This window comes from Lathyrus oleraceus, chromosome 1 (assembly GCF_024323335.1).
Source record: "Lathyrus oleraceus cultivar Zhongwan6 chromosome 1, CAAS_Psat_ZW6_1.0, whole genome shotgun sequence".
Classification (NCBI taxonomy): domain Eukaryota; kingdom Viridiplantae; phylum Streptophyta; class Magnoliopsida; order Fabales; family Fabaceae; genus Lathyrus; species Lathyrus oleraceus.
This window is the reverse complement of record NC_066579.1, coordinates 90189769-90214025: the sequence shown is the minus strand read 5'-3', so window position 1 is coordinate 90214025 and position 24257 is coordinate 90189769. Positions and strand designations below refer to the sequence as shown.

Genomic DNA, 24257 nt, shown 5'->3' with positions numbered 1-24257 from the left:
AAAATTAAGAATAAAGACCAAATAAATATGAAAAAATTAATAAGTATGAAGAAATAAATACTTAGTGAAAATCTGATGGATAAAGGAGCAAAAATGATACATCTACTAGAACAAGCGCATGCACTATTGTGTGTGTGATATGAGTGTAACATGTACATCATGTGCGATGCATCTTCTAATGCGTGCGATGATACAACTTGGTTGTTTGATATATTGAAAGAAGGCAATGTTTCTGATTTGAAACTCCGTCTGATTTCTGATCATAGTACGGATGGAAGGATATATAACCAACCAACGGTTTTAGAAGTAGCTACTTTTGATTGTTGGGGATGTTGATACCGTAGAAAAAAGAGATATTATCCTGCAAAGACAGTATGGTAAACTTAAAAGGATAGATGAGTATCATACGAGCTATTTAGGGTATCAGTATACATTGCTTTTCCCGTATGGCGAAGATGGATATAGACCTAATGTTAAGCATCAAGATAAATCTTCTAACCTTGATATTGATCCAGATCCATAACATGAACAAATTTAGCATGAAGATGTTCCATGGGAACAAGCAACAAAAAGAAACCTCCTAACAATCAAGGAGTGGTTGGCATTTAGAATTCAATCCATACCCAATGAGCCCTCTACAATATTGGGATCAAGAAGACTGTACCAGTAATTTTTGGTTGATGGTTCTATAATGATGGAGTCTGAAAGGGTTAGGTGGCTTAGAAAAAACCAATTGAATCTAAGAGTTGAAAAGTATCAGAATTTGATTGAATCAATTTGTAAGGATAACACATAAGGATCAAGTTTGGGAAAGAGGGTTGTATTACCTTCGTCTTATGTTGGAAGTCGCAGATATATAGAACAACTACATTTTGATGGAATGACAATATGCAGCCATGTTGGATTTACAGATCTTTTCATTACATTCACATGTAATCCAAATTGGCCTGAGATTCAAAGGTTGCTTCAGACATCTCATTTAAAGCCTCATGAGCGGCATAATTTTATTACCAGGGTGTTTAAAATAAAGTTTGACGAGTTGTTGTCTGATCTGACAAAAAAAGATGTCATGGGCAAGGTCCTTACATGTAAGTCTATTAATATTGGACCAAAATAGTTGATTATATTCCTCATATATTTATTACATAATGTAATTGTATCACTTACTTCATTGACATATTATTTTCACACACACACACACACACACACACACACACATATATATATATATATATATATATATATACCATTGAATTTCAGAAAAGAGGTTTACCTCATGCCCATATTCTAATTTTCCTTCACCCATCATACAAGTATCCGACTCCAAACGATATGGATCACATCATCATAGTCGTAATTCCTAATCAAGAGTCAGATCCAGAGTTGTATAATTTTGTTAAATCCCATATGATACATGGTCCATGTGGAAGTGGGTATCGATCAGCCCCGTGTATGAAAGATGGAAAATGTTCAAAATATTTTCCAAAGGATTTTCAAACAGATACAATTGTTGATCAAGATGGTTTCCCGTTTACAAAAGAAGAAACAATGGAAACAATGTTTTTAAGAATGGCATTCTTATAGATAATAAACATGTTGTTCCATACAATCCCAAATTGTTGAAGAAGTTTCAAGCTCACATAAATATAGAGTGGTACAATCAAAGTACATCTATCAAATACTTATTCAAATATATTAACAAAGGCTATGATAGAATTACTGTTGCCATTGTTTCAAGTGAAGATGGAAATTCTGCTGAAGAACAGCGTATTGATGAAATCAAGTAATACATTGATTGTAGATATGTATCTCCAAGTGAAGCATCTTGGAGAATTTTCTCATTTCCTATACATGGAAGGAAACCATATATTGAAAGGTTATACTTTCACTGTGAGGGCGAGCATTCAGTATATTATACTGACAATGATCATATTAATACTGTTCTAGAGAAGCCAAGTGTCACGGAATCAATTTTTACAACATGGTTTGCAGCAAGCAACAAATATTCAAAGGCCAGAGAATTAACATACAACAAATTTATTTCGAAGTTTGTATATGTAAAAAAAATGGAAGCCCCGACAAAAAGGTTACACGATTGGTAGGCTAATTTGGTTTCCCCTGTCACCAGCAAATTGTGTTATCTTTGAATGATCTTAAACCATGTCAAAGGTCCGCGCATTTATGACGATATCAAAATTGTTAACAATTTCAAATACGACACATTTCGTGATGTGTGTTTTGCTATGGGGTTTATAGGAGATGATAAAGAATTCATTGCAGCAATTACAGAGGCAAGCAAATGGGGATCAGGTCATTTCCTGCACACAAAAAATTGTCCATATGTTGTTGTCAAGTAGCATGAATAGACCAATATATGTTTGGAAGATAACATGGCGTTTATTGTCTGACGGTTCTCTACACTCAACAAACACTTACAAGGAACAGAGGTATGAATTAATGAGTTTAACATTATAATTATGCTATTGTATGTAGAAATATTATGAAATTGTAATCATAACACAATGTGATATAATTTACAGAACTGAGTTTATCTGATGAAGAAATTACCAATTTAACATTAATTAAAATTGAAAAACTTCTTCAAAAGAATCGCAGAAGCTTATCTAACTATCTCAGATTGCCTAAACCAATTGGATATGTACTTGAATAGTTGGGGAAAAAGATGATATATGAACAACGTAACTACGATCCAGCCGAGCAACGTTCTGAATTCAATAATCTATACCAACATCTAACAAGTATTATAAGTTTGACACATGCCTTTAATAATATCGATGTTCAATTAAATTTGTTGAGTTTTTGTTCAATAATTTGATTTATATTTCTGTATTAAATATAATAAAAAACATGTATAATACATTGTTATAATAGTATTAAAATAGCATTGTCATAAATATAGATGAACAGAGGGATGTGTTCAGATCAATCATCAATATCGTGGAGAATCAAAGAGGTGGTTTTTTTATATGGATATGGAGAGACCGGTAAGACATATATGCGACATACTTTAGCTTCGTATACAAATTTGCAAAAGCATATTTGCTTGACAGTTGCTTCGTTTGAAATAGCATTGATATCACTTCCAGGAGGTCGAACAACACATTCAATGTTTAAAATTCCAATACCAATGTTGGAATCATCTACATGTGGCATAGAACAAAAATGTGATTGTGCTAAGCTTCTAAATATTTCCAAGTTAATCATTTGGGACGAAGCTTTAATGGCTCACAAATATTGTTTTGAAGCATTGGATAAAACACTCAAAGATATTATGTATGGATCAAAATCTTCAAACATAATATTTGGAGGAAAGATTGTTGTCTTCGGTGGTGATTTTCGACAAATTCTTCCAATTGTACCAAGGGATAGTAGTTCTGATATAATTCATGTCGCTCTTAATTCCTCATACGTATGGGATCATTTCAAGATTCTAAGGCTTACTAAGAACATGAGACTTCAACAACCCAACACGAAATCAACTGATTATGAATTGGAACAATTTTCAAATTGGATATTAAAAGTTGGAGATGGAAAATTGGTTGAACCTAATGATGGATATGTAGAAATTTACATATCCATTGAATTCTTAATCACTGATTTTGATGGTCCCATCCAACCCATAGTTCAACACACATATCCTAACTTTAAGCAAAACTACCATAATGAAGATTTCTTGCAGTGTCGAGCAATTTTAGCAAGAATTATTGACATAGTCGATGTTATCAACCAATATGTTTCAGGTTTGATATCATGTTTAATATCTTTACGGGCTTCATACTTTTATAGGTATGTACATATCGTTTATATGTTATACAATTGTATTAACCTTTGTTATTTCATAACATAAGAGAAGAAAATGAGTATCTCAGCTCGGATACGGTGGACATTTATGATGTAGATAAAAGGGATGATTGTTTTATGTATTGTAATTGCCAAAGTGATGGCTATTTATAATACAGGGGTGAAACTGAAACTCCAAATATTAAGGGAGTTCTTCCTTGAGACTAGGGATGGATAATCCATAATCAGTTCCTATTAGATAGGTAACTAATTACTACTATTAAGCAATAAATAAATACAATATTAGTTATAGCTATCTATTATGCCCCCGCAAAATTGGGTCACAGTCAACGACTCCAATTTTGTCTCTAAGATGTGTGAACCGACTACGATGTAATGGTTTTGTGAGAATATCTGCAAGTTGGTCCTTTGTAGAGATGTGAGAGACTGTAAGTTTTCCATTTTAAACTTGTTGCCGCATAAAATGATAGTCAAGTGCGATGTGCTTCATTCTTGAATGAAAAACTGGATTAGAACATAGGTAAGTTGTACCAATATTATCACAGAAAATGGTAGGTATTTGAGATTGTATGCCAAGTTCACCCAAAAGATTTGAGAGCCACATAATTTATGTTGTAGAATTGGCAGCAGACCTGTATTCTGCTTCTGTTGAGGATCTCGTGACTGTTCGTTGTCGTTTTGATAACCAAGAAACAAGATTACCACCGAGATAAATTATGTAGGCTGAAGTTGATGTTTTGTCATCGTGATTACCACCCCAATCCGCATCGGTATATGCTTGTAATTTCAGATGAATTGGCTTCATAAGTTTCAAGCCATGGTTGATAATGAACTTGAGATACCGTAATACTCTTTTAAGTTGCTGAACATGCAATTCAGTTGGTTGATGCATGAATTGTGACAGTTTATTTACGGCAAACGATAGATCTGGCCTGGTTAATGTGATGTATTGAAGAGCTCCAATGATGCTACGAAACATTTTTGAGTCAGCAGGAGCTGATCCATCCTCTAACTTGAGGGGTGTAGTCATACACAATGGAGTTGTTGTAGTTTTAGCTCCTGCCATATTAAACTTATGCAATAGGTCTCTGATGTAACCATGTTGTGACAGAAACAAGCCAATTTTGATTGGAATAAGTTCTATGCCAAGAAAATAATGTGGAAACCCAAGTTGTTTGAGAGAAAAAAATTTCGACAGCTCTGTCATGAACTGATTTAAGAATGAAGTGTTGTTACCTGTCAGCAGTAGATCATCAACATAGACGAGTAAGAAAGCACGGAAATCGTCTTTATTGTAGATGAACAATGAGGGATCACTTAAGCTTGTGGAGAAACCAACTGAAATCACAAAGTTTTTAAGTGATTCATGCCACGCACGAGGAGCTTGTCTCAAACCATAAATGGCTTTTTGAAGTTTGCAAACATGATTTGGAAATTCTGAATGGATGAAACCAGGAGGTTGTTGCATGTATACATTTTCAGATAATTTCCCTTGCAAAAACGCATTGTTAACATCCATTTGATGTAAACTCCACCCTTGTCCGAGTGCGATTGTGAGGACTACTTTAATTGTTTGAGGTTTTACAACGGGTGCAAAGTTTTCTTTGAAATCAAGACCCGGAGTTTGAGTGAATCCCTTTGCTACTAACCTGGCCTTATATCGTGCCACACTTCCATCCGGATTTCTTTTAATTCTGAACAACCACTTGCAGCCGACCAAATTGGTATGTGTGTCTCGTGGAACTAAGGTCCAAGTGCCATTATTCATTAGTGCATTAAATTCTGCTGAGCGTGCATCTCTCTAGTGTGATATTTTAAGAGCTTGAGTGACGGTGGACGGTTCAAGATTTTCTTGTAACTCATGTTTGGTGGCAACAAATGTTTTCTTTGGTTTGAAGATATTATGGTGAGACCTTGTAACAATAGGATCACGAACTGCAGGTTTAATGCATTCCGTATTAGGTGCATCATAGTTGTTGTTGGTGATAGAACATGTTTGTAAATTAGACTCTAATTGTGGAAGCTCACTGACCGGTACAGACGCTGAAGTTGACTCAGGAACAGATGACTGGATTGGTGATTGTGACTCAAGCATAGATGGTGCAGGTGTGGGGAATGGACTCAGAGCATTTTCCAACAACAATACAGGTGACTCAGGGAGCTGACAGCATGTGGGAGTTTGAGTTGGAACAGGTACAACAGAGCGACTTGAACCAACTTGATCTTGTAGAGATGTTACTGGAGCAGTATTTGTGGGTTCACGTGGAACATTTATAATACTGTGAATGGGAGAATCAAATGTTGGAAGTGTTTGGACAGGTGATGGTGTTACTATTGATTGATAAGGAAATGAATTTTCCACAAACTTAACATGCCTAGAGACATAAACCCTATTTGACAATGGTTCTAGGCAGATGTAGGCATGTTGAGACATAGAGTATCCTAGGAATATACAAGGTTTTGACCTAGGTTGGAGTTTATTTTGCATGTATGGTTTTAACCATGGATAGCACAAGCATCCAAATGAGTGAAGTTTGTTATAGTCCGGTTTTAGATGAAACAAGAGTTCAAAGGGAGAGTTCATCTCAATGATTGGTTTTGGCATTCTGTTGATGAGGTAAACTGCAGTAGTGAATGCAAATGACCAGAATTGAGGTGGTAGGTTAGCATGATGCAAGAGAGCACGACCTATTTCAACAACATGTCGGTGTCTCCTTTCAGCTGTACCATTTACCTCGGGTGTGTGTGGTGGTGTGGTTAAGTGAGAAATACCTTTGTTAGCCAGAAAAGATTTCAATTTGATAAATTCTCCACCATTATCAGAGAAAAGAGAGACAATAGGCAAGTTAAACTTTTTCTCAACAATGGACTTAAATTGAACAAAAATGGTGAATACGTCTGATTTATGTTTCATTGGATACAACCAAACATATTTGGAAAAATGATCTACAATGATTAAATAGTACAAATAACCATCTAACACTCTAACAGGAGCCGGTCCCCAAACATCAGAGTACAAAAGTTCCAATGGTTTGCTACTTGTGAGATGATGATTTGAGAAAGGCAGTTTGTGACTTTTGGCACAATGACATGAACTACACTCATAAGATGTTGGAAGCTTTATTGGTAGATGATGACCGTCAATCAGATGCTTTATTATTTTGAAAGAAGGATGACCTAACTTATGATGCCATGTAGATGCAGAATGGATGTTTGTATGCAATGCATGAGGTGTACGTAAAGGAATGATAGCCGCGGGTAAATGATATAGATTTTGTTTAAGAGGACCTTGGAGTAGAGCCTGACCCGAATTCAAGTCCTTGACAACAAAATGGTTTGGAAAAAATTCAACAGAACAAGTATTAGATTGACATAGTTTTGAAACAGATAATAAATTAGACTGGATTTTCGGAACACACAAGACTTGTTTGAGATAAAGGGGTTTAACAGGGGTGTGAATGATAGAGTTACCAATATGAGTAATTTCCAGACCTGTTCCATCACCGACAACGACCTGATCTGCTCCAGGATATGAATTTGCTAACGTAAGTTGTTGCAGATCTTGTGAAATATGATGAGATGCTCTTATATCCATTATCCAGCTGGGACTCTGGGTGGCAGTCTGATTCTGAGCCAGGTTTGCAGTCGGTTTAATGCCACGCCTTCTCGGAAAGCCCTTAATTCGGTAGCAGTTCTTCGCAACATGGCCTGGCTTGTCACAAAACTGACATACAATTTTGCTTTCACCAGTTCGTTAAGTGAGGGAGGAGTCGCGGTTGTTGTTGTTCTTGTAGTGATCCGCTTTATTTCTTGTGACAACATTAGCAGTGGAAACAATATCAACTGCCTCTTGCGTTGCACGGTGATGGATGGTTTCAAAGTCCATAAGCTTTTCATGTAATTCAGCAAAGACAATTGGAGACTCTCTACTTCTAAGTGCAGCAAAAATTTCACGATACTCATCGGTCAAGCCATTGAGCGTGTGAATCACAAGATCAATTTCATCAAGGGGGTGATCTATGATTGATAATTCATTTGAGATGGCTTTAATTCCTTGAAGGTATTTAGCCATGGATTGATTTCCTTTTTTGAAATTGGAAATTTTTTGTTTGAGTGTAATTACACGCACACGTGAGCGGCCAGCATACATGGTTTTCAGAATCTCCCATGCTTGATTGGAGGTTTTGACAGTGCCTAAGTGTGTGACCACTGTTGCAGCCACATAGGTAATGATGCTATGTAGAATGAGTTGATCTTGTCGAACCCAATGTGTAAAGACTGGATTGACAGTCGTAGTATTATTCTCCAACACTTTTGATGGACATGGTTTACTTCCATCAACATAGCCCATGAGATCATAGCCTGTTAAGAGAGCCATGAACTGAATTCTCCAAGCGGGATAATTGTCTCCATCAAGCTTGATGCAGAGTTGAGATCCGGCATTCAAAACAATTAACTTGTCAGCCGGTGATGACATAGTGGGTGTCCCTTGGGGAGTTTCAACATCAGAATCTGGTGATGCCGTGAATGAAGGATCGAGAGAAAAAAAACTTTTAAGTTAATTTGCTCTGATACCATAAAAGGGATGATTGTTTTATGTATTTTAATTGCCAAAGTGATGGCTATTTATAATACAGGGGTGAAACTGAAACTCCAAATATTAAGGGAGTTCTTCCTTGAGACTAGGGATGAATAATCCACAGACAGTTCCTATTAGATAGGTAACTAACTACTACTATTAAGCAATAAATAAATACAGTATTAGTTATATCTATCTATTAGTAGATGGAAATGAAGCTTTCGACGTTTTAACCATCGAGTTTCTTAACACACTTATAACTACAGGTCTTCCTAATCACATAATTAAATTGAAAATTGGCACACTGATAATGCTTCTAAAAAATATTGATCTGTCAGAGGGACTTTGTAATAGAACAAGACTTATTTTTACAAGATTGGCAAACCATGTCATAGAGGTAAAGAGTATATCTGGAAAGAATATCGAGGGTTTAATTTATATTCAAAGAATGGACATTTCTCCCACACAGTCTCCATGTTTGTTTAAGCTAAACAAAAGACAATTTCCATTAGTGTATCATATGTCATGACAATTAACAAAGCTCAGGGTCAATCTTTGGGCTATGTTGGATTATATTTGTCACATAGTGTTTTAGCCATGGTCAACTGTATGTTGTGATATTTATAGTAAAAAGCAAAAAGGGTCTCAAAATAATAATCCACGACAGAGAAAATCAAGCATTGCAGTCCACGACCAATGTTATTTTCAAAGAAGTTTTTGAAAACATATAAAGTGTAAGTTACAAAATGAATTTGACCATGTTGATAAATTATTTCACTGTTTAAAACGAACAGTATGGTTAAAGTCTTTTACTATTTAATTTGTATATGTTAACGATTGACATCATTAATTTGGGTGAACACATTAAATTTTATTTGTGTTGTCTATTCTGATAGGTCATTCAAGTGGGTTTATTTGATCGTGGAATCAAGAAACTTCTACAAATTACATTGAGTTCATTTTGAACACATATTCAACAGGATATTTTTCTGAATAGAATTGGAAATTAGCTACAGACTTTGATAATTTAATAATGATTCAATCTTTTTTTATTTTCATAGTTTGTAATTGGTAGTCTTTTAAAATCAATATAATTTCCTTATTATATAGATCAGGCGTTCAATTGTATTTTGTTTGGTAACTCAACGTCGTTTTGTTTAATTATTCTGACTGCGCAATCAAGTTACAACACCATATATTAATAATTTTATACATATGACAACGACTACGAATAAATAAGGTAATGGCTATTTGCAATTAAATGGACTGAATTATCAATAACTTGATTTAAAAAAAGATATCATACAACAATGTTTTATTCATGATACTTATATTACATAATTGGGAAAGATAAATATTAACTTAAAGTCGTACTTAAAACGACACTAACATAACCACAACACACCATTTTCCAAAAACTATTAACATAAACTTTTAGAGTCAAACTAACACAACCATAACACACCATATTCCAAAAACTACTAATCTGAACTTTTATATGTATCCAAAACACAGACTAAGTGGTGTAAGCCATCATTCATTTCATTAAAAGTTCGCCCTTCAAGAGCGTCTGACAATACTCACGTATAACATATGTGGACGAGATCGGTAGTGAAACTGTAGAACATCGCCAACCTTAAATTATTTTGAGGCAACATACTCATACCTACCAGAGGTAAGGTATTTCTCCATGTTTGATTAGTTCTACCTGTTTGGTCCGTTGGCCTTCAAAATGTCATAGTTCCAGAATCTCATGGTTTCTAAGTCCACTATGGTGAGTTCAATCTGGTCCATACGAAGTCCCCTCCTAACAATGTCAATTGGAAAATGCTATATAATTAAAAGGTTTTGTCAATTTATAATATTAAGGTCAATAAATCACAAAAAATGACTAGTAAGTCAAGAGGAAATTCCATGAAAGATACGTTGGGTTTAGAAATCACCATGGCATTTTTTCCATCCTTCGAGGCCTTCATGATCCTTTTCTCCCAGTACAAGTCTGATGCTAATTTTGGCACATTCACATTCTACTGGGATGGGTTATCATGTACTACATTTACCTGTTAATCAATGCTTTCAACATCGTTATGCTGATCTCCTTGCTCATCCACTGTATTCTCTTCAGCCCTGTTTATTTCAGGAAACATATCAGTAATGTCACATGCATTTTAAGGTCGTGGTTGATTCACCTCCGTGCTAGTCCCACTACTTATTTCCATGATTTCTGGCATCCCCTTTGAAGATACACTGCAAATAGAGAAATATTGTCATTTCATTGAATCATAGTAGTAAATGATATGTTAAACAGAAAAATAAAAAGAAATTTGTTGGACATATGAGTTTTGATCTGCAAAACCTGATAGAGGAAGAAGCCATCGACAATCTGATTTCCAATGGGGCTCAATTTGATACTTTGACTAACACAATGACTATATGTCAAGCCTCACTCCTCTATATATGGTGGTTAATTTATTGTGTGTTGTGTTAGACTTCCTATACAGATGAAATGACATGGCAAAGCATTGAAATGCATACCATGTCACTTTGCTTGAGAATATTGGGGGGAAATTCAGCAATTATGGTGAAGATTTATTTTGATACCTGCAATGTTGTACCAAATAGTAAATACTTGCAAAGTCATTCAATTGTAACTCTTTTCCAACACATCATTGTATCAAATAAACTCTCTCATTAATCACATCATTTCATCGAAATATATTTTGTATAATAATCATGATGTACATTAATCCAATCTTATCTTTGACAAATTTATGCATTAATAAGTTAATGGCATATCTGATTTGCCTTTACTATGTAGATTTTCAATGCAAATAGTTATTTCATTTTCCAGAACTTGATGAATCGTTTTATACTTCAATACATTTTCTTATACTGTAATATATTAAGCACATCAATTTTCAATCAATTGGATGTATCCTTCAATTTTATATCACTGATATAAATTAACAGTTTTAATTTTTTCACAAAGGCTTATTAGAAAATATACGCCAACAAATTCAACCTTATTAGTGATTTTATACCAGCAAAATCAACCTCCATACTAATCATTCTATACTGTATAATATTTAATATTAACACATCTACATAATATTTCAAACTCTGCATTCTACATACTGCATAGTCCAAATGACCCAGACTTTGCAAACTGCATAAGGTTACCAAATTATCATACTACATATTATTTCAATTTTTACATGATGAATAAATCACATATTTGAATTATGAATATATTATTGCATATCTAACTAAGGTAACTGAATATATAAACTCAACAATATATAATACGATGCTAAATTTTCCATAATTGTACTACATGCATAAAATTGACTAATACAAATTGTCATACATCAAGTCATACTTTTAGTAGAAAAACACCAAAATCATCTGCAAAATAAATTGAATTACATATCCATGAACGATTCTATTCATTTGTCTTTTGAAAACACACAAAAAATATCAGATCCCAACATGTCAAAAACTACTTACTTAAAAAAACATCAAATCCATCGAGCCCTCTTCAATGTAGCATACAAGTAAGGGGAAAACTTACCATTTTTAAAACCAACGCATCTCCATCGCATAATTTTTTCCTTGCAGCATATTCATACCATCCTTGCGCCATATACTTCTCATATATGTTAGACTTATTTTTATGTATGATTGTGTGAACGACACACTTGAAGGTCTTACCAGCTTCAACATCAACTAATTTTATCTCCTTCTGATTTCGTCAAAGGAATTTCTTAGCTACCACCCTAGGAAAGTGCTGCAAAATATGACAATTCCACATAGCAAAATATTACCAAAACATGAATTTTAACAAATATAAATAATTTATACATATACGCTTACCAGTACGTTTCTTGCCTTACTTTTTGCATCCAATATGATGATCTCCCAAACAAAAATTTTGTTACCCATTTCATTTTCCTGACAAACTCTAATTAGAACTGCATTGTTAAAAACAATTTGTCTCCTCTTTTTGGTACCCAATACATTACCTCCAACTAGTTTTTTAACCACATTTTCTCTCTGACATTTCTTCTTTATGTTTTCTGAGACATTGTTAGCGACATCAATGTCATCTTCTAACTTAATATGCTTCATAACAGCCTTTCCTTTTTCAATGTTTGATTTTGCAAACTAGGCGGTTCTGTCAGCCCACGCAATTTTGGCAATTGGTTTCATAACAACCTTTCCTTTTTTCACATTTGATGCTGCAATCTCCATATTTTTTGCAATCACTATGGTGTTGTCGATCGTTGAAAGCCTTGAATTAACATTTCTATTTTTCTTTGAAGATTTTTTCTTTGAAGATTTTTTCTTTGCAGAAGGTTCAATAACTTCCATCACCATGCGCTTGATAATTTCCATAGTTGTTTCGCCAATAGTATTATGAAGAATCAATATATCAGATCTACATATATATACACAATATATGACAAAATTTTGAACCTAAAACAAACTTTAAAAACTGAAATCCTTGCCGGAAGTTATCTGTCATTAGTATAATAAAATTTTGCAAACATATACAACTCAATCTATCCATATTTTATTGTAGCAAATCAACGAATACAAAATACAGTGGCGAAATAATTTATATATCAACACATTTCAAGCAAGAAAAGTTAGCAATTTTTACCTCATATCTAACCAACAATCATCCGATATGTATCCATAGATTGCCTTGCTCGGACGAGACATGATTCTACTTTCCTTTGAGCGATTTCTACAATCAATTGACAGTGAAACACTAGGGTTGTTGCAAGATAGAAGAAAATGCATCAATGCTTGGAGTAAAAAATCTTAATTTCATGAATTAGACATTGACGGTTAATAAAAAATTCCATGAATAGAGTAAAGACAATAAAATAATTCCATAAATTAGATATTGACGGTTAATAAAATTTAAAATAATTCCATCTCCTCTATTTTTCTCTTATCAAACCCTACTAAAAATTGAAGTAAAAATAAGTGAAGAATCAAAATTACGCATTAAATTGATATAAATTAGTGAAGAATCAAAATTAAACATTAAACCTATACTACATTAATACTATTTTATTTTATTTTATTATCAACCAAAATAAAACGTCATTATCTTAATGACGACACACTAAAAATGTAGGCATCAAAGTAGATCACTCATTAATAGATTTTTGTTAGTGTCACTAAGTAGACGTGTGTATTAAATTAAACTATAAACTATAGTATATAAAATGGAATACCAAGATCTGAAGCAACCCAAAAAAACAATACTAGACCCCTGAATGTTCTTTTATGTTGCACTGTAGTTTGAAGTTTCTTTGTTATTTTTACCAAAAACATAATATAAGTTGTTAGGGTGAGGGACAAGGAAAGTAACATGATTCATTTACACGTGTCTTGTCCTCCACATATAACTCGTTCTTGACGCGAAAATTAATACCGCGTATAACTAATTATTTAATTATTCGATTAATAAGTTTTTATATTTAAATTAGTTTCATTAAAAATCATTTTAATCATAAATTAGTGTAAATAACATAAACAAGTAAATATCACGGTTTTGTTTGATTTTAGGTTAGTTTTAAATTAAATAAGATAAAATCGATACCGGAAAAAACAATTGAGGCGGTTTTGATTCGGTTTAATTCAGTTTAGAATCAGATTTAAAGTTTTTTTTTATTATAAAAAGTAAAATATTTTTAATAATTAGAATTAATTCTGTTACCTACTCATAGAAAAAAGGTTTCTTCTGCCTGTATTTGTTTGTCACGTATATTTCGTCGAAACTTCAATCACAATTAAAATTAAAATAAATAAATAAATAAATAAATAATTTAATTAATTAGTACTCTTTCTTCATTCGCAAGATCCAATTCTTCTTCTTCTTCTACCAAAAACTCTTCTTCTCATGTTATTACTGTTTCATCACCTCCAAAAACGAATCTAAACCTATTTTCTTCTTCCAATTCCATTCAAAATAATCACTTATTAATAATCGATTAAAATAAATTCGCCAATCCTACTTCTCAGAGCATGTTGCACAGAAGCTTCAAGCCTGCCAAGTGGTACGTGTTTCCTCCGATTTCGGTTCAATTTAACGCTTTGGATTTAAACCTAACGCGAATGAATCGATTTTGTTGTTTTGATTTTGATTTGGTTTTGTTTGATGCAGCAAAACGGCATTGAAGCTCGCTGTTTCGAGGATTAAGCTGTTGAGGAATAAGAGAGAAGCGCAAGTGAAGCAACTCAAGAGAGAATTGGCTAAATTGCTTGAGAATGGTCAAGATCAGACTGCTAGAATTAGGGTATAAACAGTTCTAATTTAACAGTTTTTTTCATTAATTTTTGTGTTACTTGGTTTTTAGGTTTGTGTTCTTCTTATCTTAGGTGATATCTTAGTGCATGTTTGCATTTGATCTTGGAGAGATAAAAGTGATTCTGAAGAATTAAAATTGATTTTAATGTGTTTAATTTTGTTTCTAGAATTGGTTGACCAATAACAAAAATTGATTTTGAGTGAATTGATTTGGGGTGAAAAAAATTGATTTTGAATGAATTGATTTTGTAAAGGTGATTTTAGTTAAAAAGTGAGTCGAATGTAAAGTGATTTATGTTTGCATAACTTTATGTTAAATTGAATTGAATAATAAATTTTAATGTAAAAGTCAAGTTTAAACTCAAAAGTTACAAATTCTAACTTCAAGTAGAATCAATTATATAGGCGGAATCAATTCTACTTTATAAGAACCAAACACCTCAACATCATTCCAAAATCAATTATCAGCTCTAGAATTGCTTTTGGCTCTTCCGAAAGCTAAACCAAACATACTCAAAGTGATTTATGATTAGATGTTTTCATGTAACAATGAATTGAGCCATAAATTTTAGTGTGGAATTCAAATCTAGATTCAAGCTTTAATTTCTAGTTTCAATTTCAAATTAGAATAAATTACAGAGACAAAATCATTTATATTAGAAAACAACCTCACATATCAAAATCAATTTCAAACGTGTTTTTTACATTGAAACTTATTTGTTCAACTGAGTTTCACCGGAACATATTCAAACACAAATCATTTATCTTGAACTCACTTTTAACTAAAATTACTTTTGCAAAATCAATTCAATTTAGCAAAATCACTTTTATTGATGAAGAATGAACTAATTGTTTTTGTTTGACTTTTTGTGTGTTTTGTGTTTAGGTTGAACATGTTGTCAGGGAGGAGAAGACAATGGCAGCATATGAGCTTGTTGAGATATACTGTGAACTTATGGCAGCTCGTTTGCCTATGATTGAATCACAAAAGTATTTTATAAACTCTCATACTTTGTTTTCTTTCTTTTTTTAGTATTGTATGTTACTTGCATTACTAGCTCTACTAAGTTAATGTCACTGAACGTGTCATCTCTACGTTGTTTCTGATGTGTTTTTTGCTGCATCGATATATAACTCAATGTTTTTTATGTCCGAGACTGTATTGCGACTGTATCATCTGTTTGCATTACTTAAATAATTTATAAATAACAAAATAAATAATATAAATTTCAATAATTCCGTAATTTCTAAATAAATAATTTCTTTTATTTAAATAATTTCTGATCTGTAGTGGACTTCTTAGTTTAATTGGATTTGAAACACTTTTTAACTTAAAAAAACATGGGGTACTAAATACATGGATGGAAGAAGGCGAATCATGACTACGACTTAAAACCTCAGTATAGTCATTGATGATTTTAGGGGGAATATCATTTTTTCTGTTTGTAGATTGATGTGTCTAGAGGTTTATATTCTGTAGTTTTGGCAGAACCACTGAGTTTGCCTGTATTTTATTATTTTGTACATGTCAACCAAATGTTTGTCACTTGAGGATTCCTAATGATTTTATGCACAAGTTACTGTTTTTTGGTACTTCGCTGTTAAAATCATGTTTAAATTGGTATTCTTTTATTTGTGTAAATATGTATAATGCCTGAACTTTACAGCTTACATCTTTATTGTAGCTTCTGCTTTGACCTTACTTGTGTGTATCTAAAGGAATAGAGGCATTTGCATTTTTCTTTCTGAAATGATTGATCTTGCAGTCTATTAGTTTGTTCATCATGATTGTGTATTTTCACTGTATTGATCTCATTTTTGTTCTTTTTCACCCCTAAATACTTTCAGAAATTGCCCCATTGATTTGAAGGAAGCAATTTCTAGTGTAATATTTGCAACTCCAAGATGTTCAGACATACCTGAGCTCGCTGATGTGAAGAAGCATATGGCATCAAAGTATGGAAAAGAATTTGTCTCTGCAGCTGTTGAATTACGCCCTGATTGTGGTGTAAATCGCTTGGCAAGTTTCTTTACCTACTTGATGTTGAATAGGATCACGTCGAAGATCATTTTGTGCCTGTTTTTTCTAATTTAGTGTTGTCTTTTCAGTTGGTTGAGAAATTGTCTGCTAAAGCCCCTGATGGTCCAACCAAGATAAAAATACTGACTGCAATAGCTGAGGAGCATAATATCAAATGGGAGTCCAAGTCATTTGGAGACAATGATACAAAGGCCTCTCAAGACTTACTGGTAGGCGTTGTTTATTCTATATTTTCTATAGTTTCTTTTGATTAAAAAAATTGTTACTGTAGTTTATTTTTTTGTACTATTTTTATGTTAAGGTTGGGCCAAGTATTCCTGAGAAGTCTCCTTATGTGGAACCTTTTCAAGTCCATGTTCCACCACCTGTTCATGATAAAAAGGGTCCTCCGAATTCTGGTGGTCCTTCGCAACTTACACCAATGCATGATGCATATACAAATTCATATGAGCAGAGTGTAAATGCTGCTGCTAGAAAGTCTAGTGGCAATAACTCCACAACATCAGACATGCCTAACATAGATATCAAATCTTCAGGTATTTTTTTGAAAGAAAGTCATTTACAATTGAATTTCTAGGCTTCTGTTTTTCTGCCCATTATATGAATATTTGGATTCTTTTTTGCAGGGGATGGAAGTCAAAAAATGGATTTTAGAGATTCGTATTCTGAAAACAGGAGTTCCTTTCCTACTGGGAGACAGAATTGGAACATGGAATTCAAGGATGCTGCCTCTGCTGCACAGGCTGCTGCAGAATCTGCTGATCGTGCAACCATGGCTGCAAAAGCAGCTGCAGAATTTTCAAATCGTGAAAATATAAATAGGCAGTATTCAAGTGGATTACATAGCTCTCCTCGCAGGGGGTCAAGAGGTGAAGCACCTACAGCCTATGATTTTCATGATGACAAACATCTTTCTTCCGGTTCTGTTAATAGTACCATGCGTAAAAACAGTTCTGTGATGCGCAACGAACAAGATAATCTGGTTGGAATGGGCAATGAAGATTACAGGAATAGTAATCAGAATGTGGTGAAACATGCCCAGACAGCTTCAACTATAGGTGGTGTTGTTGGTGATGATAAACCATTTACCCATGGTTCTCAAATAGCTGATACATATCACCATAATAACTCATTTAAGCAAGAGAGTAATGACTTACATGCGACAAGTATAAAAAAGCAAGCAAGTAGAGCTAATGAAGATTTTGGGACTGAACATCATTCTGATGATGATACGTATACTGAAAACAACTACGACTTTGTACATGCAAAGACAGATACACAATCTGGACAGTCTTCCTCTTCTCATCTCTTTATTCCAAGTGATGATCACAATGATAATTTGAACTCAGATGACTGGACGATAGGGAACAAGGCCGCACAAGACCTTTTTAGTACTGAAGTAAACACACAGACAAACACCCCAAAACTAAGTTCTTTTAATGATACTTCTGTTGTATTTGATGATTCGGAATCTGACAACGATGATTATAAATTTGATGCTGATAAAAAATACAATGGCAGTGGATCTGGGTTGTTCTTCTCATCTCCTAGTAGCAAATACCAAGTTGATCCATTAGAAAATACAAATTCTTGGAGCCATGGTCAAAACACTAGTGTAAAAGAGACAAGTTCTGGTACGCAATCACTTTTTTCTGAAAAATTGATGATGTCTGAAGTTTCTTTTGAAAATGAAGACCCTTTGCCTGCCACTTTTGATGATTCAGATGACCCAGGTTCAGATATTGAGACAGATCTAGTTAAGTCTAAAGTTTCTAGGACCTTCGATGAAGAAAATTCTGTCCTTGATCAGATTGCAAACCATGGGACTCTAGGATCCTCATTGGAAAAGGTTAAGAATCTCGATACTGACAGAAATCCCTGGTCACCACCATCTTCAGTTGGTTCAGATTATGTGGAAGAGCATTCATTGAAAAAGGTACATGTCACTAATATGTCCGGAAAAAGTTATGGTTATGATGACTCGCCAACTAGTGAGCTATCTTCAACCGGAAGAAACTCTACACTGGGTTTGGGTTCCAAGGAGGAAATCTGTACACTGCAGCCACCTAATAATGTTGATGATACTGAAACTTCGGAGAATTCTCATATAGAAAATGGTACAGAATTAAACTATGGAACATTGAAGGGTGGTTTTCGCAATAAAGGGTTTACTCGGCTACCGTATAATAAGAAGACATCAGATGATGTTTCAGCTTCACTCGGAGACATTTCAATCCAGAATAGAAGATTGCCTACAGTAAGGACTTCAACCAGTTTTGATGCTCCTGTTCAAGACAAATATACAACCGAAAACAGAGGAAGTAGAAATGCGGGCTCAAAAGCACACAACAGATCTTCTGATTCTGATAGTTATGATCTGGTTACAGACTCACAAGAGGTGACCAGTACTCCTACACCTCGCATTCAGAATGAGCAAAGTGAAGCAACAAAGAAATCAGGCTCACGAACCCCAATTCCCTACTTCGATTCCGATGATAGTGAATCTGAGGCTGAACGTCATAAACAGAATGCAGCTAATGTTGCTCGTCCTGTTAGTAGAGTATCTCGAAGAACATCAGCCTCTCCAAAAACTGGTACAGGTTTAAGTTCTAACCATGCTCCTTTATCTGAGGCTCCTGTGACTCCTGGTTCAAGGCTTGGATGGAAATCTTCAAGGGTTTCTGATGAGAGCTCTGAAAGTCGGGGAGGATCTAAGCCTGGATTAGCAGATAGTGAAGCTTCAAAACCAATTTCACAACCAAATAGATCCTTGAAGGAGGAAGTTGTGAATTCATCTTCAAAGGTGCAACCTTCTCTTCCTAATACAGATGTACAAGATAGTGACACTCCATCTAAGCAGAAAGTAGATCACGTTCATCCAAAGTTACCTGATTATGACTCCTTTGCTGCTCATTTCATGTCTCTTAAGAAAGGCCGTCCTTGAATTTCATTTGCTTTCATCTAGCAACATAATTCCTCGAACATGGTTTTATATTGGTTGAATTTTTTTATAGCTTGTATTATTACACATAGATACGTGATTGATTTAAGATTCAAAATAGTTGAGGAATAAAGACGTTGCATGTAATTTGTGTGCGTGTAAATTGAGTTAGAGTATAGGTTTATCTTATTTTTGTACATCTCTATTTCAGGAATACGATAAATGGTTGAATATTTGATAGCTTTTTATGTTCATCCATTTACTTCATAAGTAATTAGTCATATCATTGCCTTTGGTATGTTTCAAGTTGCTCGAAGTGAAGGAGAAATTAAAAACACTAAGAATAAAATTTCAGAGCATGAGTCTGAACCTAGACATGCAAAAACACTAAGAATATATATATATATATATATATATATATATATATATATATATATATATATATATATATATATATATATATATATATATATATATATATATATATATATATATATATATATATATATATATATATATATATATATATATATATATATATATATTTGAAATAAATAAATTAAATACTACATATATTAATTAAATTAGTCCCAAAAAACCCGCACCGCACAAAAGACTGAACCTAGACAACAATATTGAAGTCCTTTTATAACTCCGAAAATTTGTACTATCTAGCCTAAGAAAACCTGTTCGAATTATTCTTGTAGTATATAGTTTTGTAATTTTTCTTATAAAACATCACTATTGATATTGGCGGAGGATATTATAAGCCGCCACCTTTGACAAACTGCAAGAAGTATTGACTTATAAAGTTTTTTTCAAATTTCTTATAAAGACTATTGACCAAAGTCTTCAAGATTATTAGGCTTAATTCATCTTTTAGTCTCTCAAGTTAATTTATGGTTTTTATTTGATCATTCAATTCAAAAACATTATAATATATTACTCCGACCTGTTTTATAAGCAAAAAAGACAAATTCCACGTTTATTAAGAAATATAGTTAACTGCATTTAATTTTCTTGATTTCATGTGAGAGAGACAATATCATTACTAGTACACCCTCAATTAAATTGTCGTCTACTAACACTATTAAGTAATTAATGCAGAGATACTTTTGAAATAAAGGTATTAAATGCACATAGATTTGGTGACATTTGTTTATATTTAAGGCCCAAAAAATTAGAAGACTTCTAATATCTAACTAATAAAAATAATCCCTAATTACTCTCTAATTTACCCTTTTGATCAAATCTATTTTTAACTAAAACAAAAGGGCATTACTGACTTTTTCAAAATTCCTGAACTATTAGAGATTTGGCAATTAATTTTGCTGAGGTGTCATTTCTTAGTTTATTCTCACATATATGGTTTATACAAAATACAAAATGGGATACACAAGGAACGCTTTGGGATACGCAGACACCAATTCATTTTATGCCTCTTTGAATTCCAATTCAATTTGGAAAATTGAGTTTCATTTATAATTGTTTTAGAAATTAGAAAACCCTATCTACACCATGGCTTTACAAATTCATTCTTCTTCCCCTTTCAACTCATTCATGATATCTTTCTGTTTCCCCTTTCAATTCATTCACAAATTGAAAACCTATTTTCGTCACTCATTCACAAATTCTTTCTTCTTCCTCTTTCAACTTTTCCATTCGGTAAACTCCATAACCTTTCCACAATTTCATTGATAATCATGTTTCTTCTATTTTTTGAACGTATTGTAACCTACTAATTAGGTTTCAGATTTTTTCAGAATTTACATCAACGATGGCGCGACCGATTGAATCCGTGATGGACATTAACGATTCTAAAGATTTGTGGAAGATTGTTGTTCGTTGTAGACATCTCTGGACTGTGAGAAGTTCGTCAAACAAAGAACACCTTGAACTAATTTTGGTTGATTCTAAGGTATTATTTTCACTGTTAGTTGTTTATGTTTTAATTTTCGTACTTATTTCTATATAGTTAATGATTATCTGAAACAAATTTGGCACATTTTTATTTTTTATGATTAAAAGCTGGATATGATACAAGCAATTGTACCATCCCATCTGGTGTCGAAATATGTGGGCGATCTTGCCGTAGGAGCTTCATATATCATGCAGAACTTTAAAGTCTCAAACAATGATTTCTCCTTTAAGTCTACTACTCATGGATACAAGTTGGTATTTTGTGGTTCAACTTATGTTAAGAAAACGGAGCTCCCGGAGATTCCTATAGATTATTTCAACATTCTTGGTTTGGCGTCCATTGCTGATGGAAAATTCCAGCCTAATGTATTGGTTGGTACGTTGATATTTATATATATTATTCACCTATTTTATTTGGATTATCTTGTATGTATGCTTACATTGTTAATCAAACTTTTGAAGACGTAGTTGGAGGAGTTACTGGAATTCTGCAGACTCAGATAAACTCAGATAACAACAAAAGCAAGTTTGTGTTTATGATCACTGACATGAGGTATGAAAACATTTGAGTTCGTATACTCAAAAAACTATTTACATTGTATTCATTTCCTTTTTGTTGGTTTCCATTCTGTTAAAAATCATAAAGTGTTTTGCTTTTGTTTGTTGTGGTGTAATTGAACCACAACATCTTTGTTTTTTTTATTGGTAGCAAAATTGTCGTGCAGTGTACACTATGGGGTAATTTTGCATTGCAATTTTATGAATACTACAAGAACCATGGGGAAGATGTGAACATTGTTGTTCTATTACAAAACACAAGGATAAAGGCTGCGCAAGGTAAACGTTATCGTGTTCTGTTGATAATTTAAATACCCAATGTATTTGCTTCATTATGCTGATATTTAGTTGGTGTTGAAGGAGGTTTTCCCTTAAATGTATCCAATGCTTGGAGTGGCACAAAGCTGATCATTAATGATATTAGTAATGTTGAAATTAAGAAGCTGAAAAGGATAGGTATTTCACAAACATCTTGGCGTATCAGATTTCCCTTATGATTTTTTCGTACAATGTCGTACATGGTGATAGAATTTTACTCTATATTGATTCTTTTATATAATGACTCGCAGCCTAAATGCTGAACTGCCAAAGCTTTCTTCATCAAGTTTGCAAGTTGAAACAACTCAAACCTCACAGTATTCCATTTTGATAAATTTATATGGAAGGCCGAAGTCATTAGTTTGGCTGAGATCGCGATGCTTAAACAAGTATGCAGGCTGCACATGAAACTTTAATCTGTTCTTAATCTTTATGTTATTTATATAATATAAGTGAAAATTCATTTTACAGGAAACAACATGTGTCACCATAGCGAAGTTGGAGAAGTTTGAAGTTGGTAATTCCGGTTGGTATTACGATGGTTGTGCCGAATGTACCAAGAGCGTCGCTGTAAAAGATGGCAAACTTAAGTGCTATGCAAATCACATAAGTTCTGAACCCGTGCCAAGGTATTCATTCATCGTTGTGTTATGAAACTGTTTCAATGGGAGTTATAAATTGGGTTCAATCTATTTAAATGGGATTTATATATAGGTACAAGCTTGAAGTGTTGGGAGTTGATGGTAAATTCAAGTCCCGTTTCGTCTTTTGGGATAGTGACTGTTTCAAGTTAATTGGAAAATCTGCTCTACAGATGAAAAATGAATTAGTGGAGGTAATATGAGTGTCTTCAAATGTTGTACAAGAAATTGCTAATAATATATTTTGTTAATATGTATATTTTTTGCTGAAATTTAGGCCGGTGAAGACAATCTGTTAGAATTCCCTTTTGGTCTTGATGCTATGTTGAAGAAGGAGTTGGCAATTAGAGTTGTTTTTCAACCGAAATTTAATCGTCTTTCGGTTATTAGCTTTAAAGACGATGAAGATTCACGTAAGAAAGTTAAGGACACCTTCAAGTCTCATGAGGTATGTATTAACATATTATTGGCAAATGTTTCAATCTCATTGATTTGTATCTTAATTCTGATTTGAGTTAACAAAAATACCCTAATAATTCCATTATCTCTCTGCATGATGTATCGAAAATTCCAATTTCATTGTCTTCCTCACAAGATGATATGAAGAGTTTATCGGTAAGTTATATTTTATATTTTATATCTTATATCGAATTAGTTGTCATATATTCCTGCTTTCAATATCTAATTGAAGACACACATGATTTTCAGGAACCTTTATCTGTATCTGCTGATTTCGACCCTAATGCTGCGAATTCTGTGATGACCCCCTGTAAACGTATAAATCCTGAAGCGTCAGAAGATGTTGAAAGTGTTCAACTTTCCTCTACGAAGACGATGAAACCTGTAAAAAAGGAAGATGGTCGATAGATGATGATTGAGTTATTTGTAATATTTCATGGAATTTCATAGTTTTGATTTTGTTATATTTTAGTTTTAAATCGACAAATGTTTCAAGACAATCCAAACTATTTGGAAGTTGATTTTTTGTCTATCTTATGCGTTTCAATTATGATGTTTTTGGTTCTTCAAACAAATATATCAAAAATAATGTTATAGTTGTTTGGATTAAATCCTGATTCTCATCATGGAAATAATATATCTCTTATGTGAGA

The 24257-nt window shown here is 33.4% G+C and overlaps 3 protein-coding genes across 3 annotated transcripts; all 3 read left to right on the top strand.

Annotated features, from left to right (window-relative positions):
• Positions 1-694: 694 nt before the first annotated feature.
• LOC127093115 (uncharacterized) lies at positions 695-4023 on the top strand. The gene is made up of 7 exons (XM_051032017.1): positions 695-779; positions 1585-1783; positions 1948-2051; positions 2170-2310; positions 2541-2659; positions 2921-3807; positions 3981-4023. Exons 1-7 carry the CDS (start codon positions 695-697, stop codon positions 4021-4023), a joined length of 1578 nt encoding a protein of 525 aa, XP_050887974.1.
• Positions 4024-14267: 10244 nt separating this feature from the next.
• On the top strand, positions 14268-19948 carry LOC127118189 (uncharacterized). Its single transcript, XM_051048349.1, has 7 exons — positions 14268-14475; positions 14583-14715; positions 15613-15716; positions 16575-16746; positions 16836-16976; positions 17069-17303; positions 17394-19948. The coding sequence occupies exons 1-7, from the start codon at positions 14444-14446 to the stop codon at positions 19709-19711; spliced, it is 3135 nt and encodes a 1044-aa protein (XP_050904306.1). The 5' UTR covers positions 14268-14443; the 3' UTR covers positions 19712-19948.
• Positions 19949-21241: 1293 nt separating this feature from the next.
• LOC127093079 (uncharacterized) lies at positions 21242-22760 on the top strand. Its single transcript, XM_051031981.1, has 7 exons — positions 21242-21373; positions 21472-21626; positions 21737-22004; positions 22091-22181; positions 22338-22465; positions 22547-22642; positions 22756-22760. Exons 2-7 carry the CDS (start codon positions 21486-21488, stop codon positions 22758-22760), a joined length of 729 nt encoding a protein of 242 aa, XP_050887938.1. The 5' UTR covers positions 21242-21373; positions 21472-21485.
• Positions 22761-24257: the final 1497 nt, after the last annotated feature.

Coding starts and splice junctions, on each gene's coding strand:
- LOC127093115 (XM_051032017.1), top strand. CDS start 695: ATGGAGTCTGAAAGGGTTAGGTGGCTTAGAAAAAACCAATTGAATCTA. Junction 780..1,584: donor GAATTTGATTGAATCAATTT/GTAAGGATAACA, acceptor GCATTCTTATAG/ATAATAAACATGTTGTTCCA. Junction 3,808..3,980: donor CGGGCTTCATACTTTTATAG/GTATGTACATAT, acceptor TTTATAATACAG/GGGTGAAACTGAAACTCCAA.
- LOC127118189 (XM_051048349.1), top strand. CDS start 14,444: ATGTTGCACAGAAGCTTCAAGCCTGCCAAGTG. Junction 14,716..15,612: donor ATCAGACTGCTAGAATTAGG/GTATAAACAGTT, acceptor TTTTGTGTTTAG/GTTGAACATGTTGTCAGGGA. Junction 17,304..17,393: donor CATAGATATCAAATCTTCAG/GTATTTTTTTGA, acceptor TCTTTTTTGCAG/GGGATGGAAGTCAAAAAATG.
- LOC127093079 (XM_051031981.1), top strand. CDS start 21,486: ATGGCGCGACCGATTGAATCCGTGATGGACATTAACGATTCTAAAGAT. Junction 21,627..21,736: donor TAATTTTGGTTGATTCTAAG/GTATTATTTTCA, acceptor TATGATTAAAAG/CTGGATATGATACAAGCAAT. Junction 22,005..22,090: donor CCAGCCTAATGTATTGGTTG/GTACGTTGATAT, acceptor AAACTTTTGAAG/ACGTAGTTGGAGGAGTTACT.